The sequence below is a fragment of the Mya arenaria genome, chromosome 3, assembly GCF_026914265.1.
Source record: "Mya arenaria isolate MELC-2E11 chromosome 3, ASM2691426v1".
NCBI classification, from domain to species: domain Eukaryota; kingdom Metazoa; phylum Mollusca; class Bivalvia; order Myida; family Myidae; genus Mya; species Mya arenaria.
In genome coordinates this window covers 38540414-38544977 of record NC_069124.1, presented here as the reverse complement: position 1 = coordinate 38544977, position 4564 = coordinate 38540414, and the positions used below count along the sequence as shown (strand labels likewise).

At 34.0% G+C, this 4564-nt stretch overlaps 1 protein-coding gene across 1 annotated transcript; it reads right to left on the bottom strand.

Moving 5' to 3' along the window:
* Nucleotides 1-1057: 1057 nt before the first annotated feature.
* On the bottom strand, nucleotides 1058-2077 carry LOC128225998 (uncharacterized). The gene is made up of 2 exons (XM_052935890.1): nucleotides 1703-2077; nucleotides 1058-1579 (listed from the first exon to the last, which is right to left on the bottom strand). Exons 1-2 carry the CDS (start codon nucleotides 2075-2077, stop codon nucleotides 1058-1060), a joined length of 897 nt encoding a protein of 298 aa, XP_052791850.1.
* Between the last annotated feature and the right edge of the window lie 2487 nt (nucleotides 2078-4564).

Below are 4564 nucleotides of genomic sequence, written 5' to 3'. Positions count from 1 at the left end.
TTTATACTCTTGCAATTAATAAGTTTTCACATGGGTGAATTATATCTTTTTTTTATACTTGGATCTAGATCGAAAACGAAACATGTAGAACCATAGTATATAATGTTAACAATATAGTGACATAATATATAAACAGAAGCATTTGCAGGCATTAAGCAATTAGAGTACATCTAAACACAAAGAAACGAAACAGGTTTAGATGTTCTATCGTTTAAATATACCATTTCAATAAAGTCACATATGTGACCACAATGTTATGATATATGATTGTTTAAGAATATGTTTACAGTGACAGTGTGCTATAGTGTTACAAATCTAAAAGTGGGGTTATACACAAAGTTTGTACAATAAAATACTATAATACTATAAGTAAATTAAATACATTATATTCGTAAGTCTTGACTATATGTTGACAAAATGGTTATCATAAGTTAACAAACAACAGATAGCATTATCTACTAACTTATGTTCATTTAACTACAAAAGCGGTCTTACAAGGATCGTATAAAACGTATGTAGTACTATACGTCAAGCATACTAATATATGTTTTGTAATAAATCAGCAATTTGATCTTCTTTTTTTATAATTTTAGCAAAATAAAACAAAAAAAATATATATTATTTTTATATTTTTAGTAATACACATTAAGTAGTTATATTTTTATTAAAAAAATAAATGTTCTAAGTTAGTATTTAGAGGTTTGCTGTTAAGTGGTATTGATTAAAAATTAAATGACAAACTTTTTTTGTATATATTAGTACTTTTTACAAAAGTGAGTAATCAAATAAACAGACCAAGGACATGAATAAGTGTGCAAAAGTGCTTCAATATGAGAATCCTTTATAAGATTCATCATATGTTGTTTCAGTACATATATCCCGAGTTTTAAGCGTGTATGGGAACACTATTTTATAAAGCAACATATGGTAGTAATAGAACACTTAAATGCATGTATATACAGTAAGGTTTAATCCAGTTCTTTAAAATAGTACGTGTGCAAAAATATACATGTAAACAAGTTTATCCGTCTGCTTTATTCTTAGTCTATGATGAAAGTTAGTCGTCTATTCTGCCAGCCACGTCTCCTGTGCCTGCTTCTTTTGGATTTGGCCATGCAAGGTTTAACCATGTCTGGAAATCAGCATATTTTAATTGTATGGCTCGTTCTTTATCACAGAATTTTGCAAAAATGCGGCCTTCGAACGACCAGCATTTTTCAACTTTACTCTTGTCTTTGATGCGCAAGGAAGACAGTACACGATTGTTCAATTTGGTCAAATCTTCGTTAATAAAAACATGCTTGCGCGAGTTTTTAAGTAGTTTTGCCCTCCTCATAACCAGACTTTTAACCTCTCTGCACACGAATTTGACAATTATGGGGCGGTTTTTCTTCTCATCATATTTTCCTAGTCGATGCGCCACATCTATTTCGCCCATTGCAATGTCTATGTCCATGCTTGTTCTAAATAATTCTAGAACTTGCTGTGCTGTTTCATGTGAGGTCTGGCCGCTGGAGTCCTTGATATCGCCCGTTATGCGTATATTATTACGTCGGCTGTATTGTTCAAGGTCATTGACCTCCTCAATTAACTTTTCGTTTTGTTTATAAAGTTGTGTTTTAATAATTTCTGATTGCTTTTTAATTTCATCATTTTCCTTTTTTTGTTTGTCAAGCTCCTTCGTTAGGATATTGTTTTTGACTATTGTTTCATGTAGCTCACTTTCTAAGATCTCAACCCTGTGTACCACAGATTTTAGCAAAGTGTCCTTTATTTCATCTAAAGTATCCATGATTATGTTTTGAATGAAAGAGCGGTCATTTTTTGTAAGCATGTTGTTCAATTTTTGGTTTATGTCATCTAATTTATTTTCTATTTGTGTGTATGAAGTACATGCGTCTGTTTCTTCTTCGTTTATGATTTTTTTTTTCTTGGTTTGTTTGTCTTTCTTTTTTGCACTACCTGCATTTTCAATGTTTTTGACCAGAGTATCAACTTCCGCCATTTCAACTTCGGATAATTCACTTCCCGTGGATGATCTTATTCGTTTTTTGTCAGTTTTCTTGGTTGAATGCATAGTGTAAGCTTTTAATAATGTGTTTCATTATTTGTAAATTATTGTATAAACGTCTTAAGAATAACGCGTGCACTCAGTCGTGTACAATTATATCGCCTTTTTCAATCAAAAGTTATCGAGTCAATAACTGGTGTGGAGGTCACTAATCGGCAAACAATTTATTTAAGGCTATCAACGCGTTCAGTAGAGCGGAACGCAAAATCGTCCGTGGTTCTCTTTATATTTTCACTTTGAGAACAAAGAAAACTTTTGATTCACATTTAATATCAAAAATGTCTTGAATATCAACCCGTTTTATTACCACACACTAAGCGCACATTATTAAATGCCTCCTTACACTTTTATATGATGCGGTTTCGCTCAAAAAGCGTAATTTCCAAGTAGTTTACATTTTGGTAAAAAAGTTGTCGTGTTTACATATTCACACCGGAACCGGAAAAACCGATCTTATTAGTTTTCATTTATTTTATTTATTTGCTCTCCCAATTTTAACCGAGGTAGCTGCCTCGGTGTGCCTCAGTGTGGCTACGGTGCTGTTAAGACTGTTGACATAGAATAAGATCGCACTTGGTATCTACGAAATTGATGTTTCGTGCCCAAAAACTCATTTTTCTTGAATCATAAGTATTAAAGGCTTTTAGCAAAAACAAACATCAACGTTCGAACGTATACAATAAAAATCCGATATTTCGTCACATGTTTTATATAACTGGTTTCCAGATATTTACACAAAGATTGGTTCATTCCAAGACATTCCCAAAATATCCGGCTTATGCCCGGCATCCCAGGGATATCTTAGGGAAGGCCCATTTCAGATTTTTTTCAGCTCGATAACAAATCCACCGCATTCACTCGGTACTGCAGTGTCACCAGGAAGGTAAAAACACGGCCGATTTTCCCTGCTATCCCTGTGGTGGTGGGGGTGGGTACAGTTGACTGGTGCATTACTGGTACATTGATAAATCAAATATTTGTGATGCATTATACAATTGCTTTTAAAATATTTTCACTTCATGTGGCACAGACATATAATTTGCAGGTTAAATTGTACTTCACCAATAGCAGACAATTTGAATTGCTTCATTTGTATTAACCTTTAGCTTATCCTTTGCTACTATAAAACTGTCACATGTTCCAAGTCCTTCCTGTCATTAATAATGTTTTGCCATCATTATTTTTGTAGCATGTTGTTTTATCAGCTCTGCTCATTTTTCAGATGTCTTGGTAGGTCACAGTGATACAACACCCTGCAATAAGCCTGAACGAGTGTCGGTGTTGGCCAGGGACGAGGCTAAGATATCACAGACTCTTGCTGTCGGTGCCAGGCTACAGTGTATAGTCACTAGCATGGGGTTGCGTTAATAGATGTGATCAGGAGAGGTTACAATGGATGTCACATAGTGGTGACTAAAAGCACCAAAACATGGGGCTCAAACCCATTCTCTGCAGAAGTGGTGCCTCTTCAGGAAGCACTGTCCTCCCTTGCAAAGTATCGTGTACATCCATTAGGTTCAGGTATGGTTTCAAATTTAGACATGGGCCGTTGATGGTGGGATCTCAAAATAATGTTAGGCCACACCAGTTTCATATAGGTAACATTGTCATTTTTTTGGAATTAGTTCCATTTATGATTCAAATCAGTCTTGTTCATCTAAAAATGATATCAGATATAGATCAAATATGTGTTCTTATGCTTTATTACGCTTAGAATAAGTCCGCCATTCCCTGGTAATATGCATATGCTGTATCTCAGCTATTAGACAAACTATTGGGAAAGAATCAGAAATAAAATTATGTATGTTTCAGTTTAAATTATTCATCACTTTGACAATGATATCTCTTGTACACTACATGTAAGTACTATTAGTGTGCATGTACCATAGACAACTACTTAGAAATTTCAGCACACATGATATAAAAGAAGTAGTTTGTATTACACTAAGAAAAGTGGGATCCAATCACTTCTCAATGCTCTCATGCAATAGTATGCAATGATTCACAATGATATTGAATATATTAAATCCATGTATGTTGTACATCCATGTATGTTGTACTTTCAGAAAACTGTGGCCCCTTCTGGAGTTCAACACCACCATTGACCGTATTGATGTCCAGAGCTGTGAATGTAACATGCATTCAAGCCACCATCGGGGAAAACAATTTTGAGAACTTTTTAATAGACAATTGCCCTGTTGTCAATCTTTATGAAGGGATGAGCTGGACTGGCCTGTCATTGTGGTTGAAACTGATTTGATGTAATGTTCATTTATTAACCAATTTTGATATTTGTTCATGAATTATAATAAACAATCCAAATTTGCATTAACCTTGCATACCTTACACATTTGTATACCACTACAAATCGTATGCTTGCAATTCACTTTTGCCATTCATTCAGAATATAGGCATCTTCATTCCATGTCATGCTTGCATTGACCCATTAAAATAAGATATTTTCTTTTTAATGACTCAAGTTATTTTTTTATT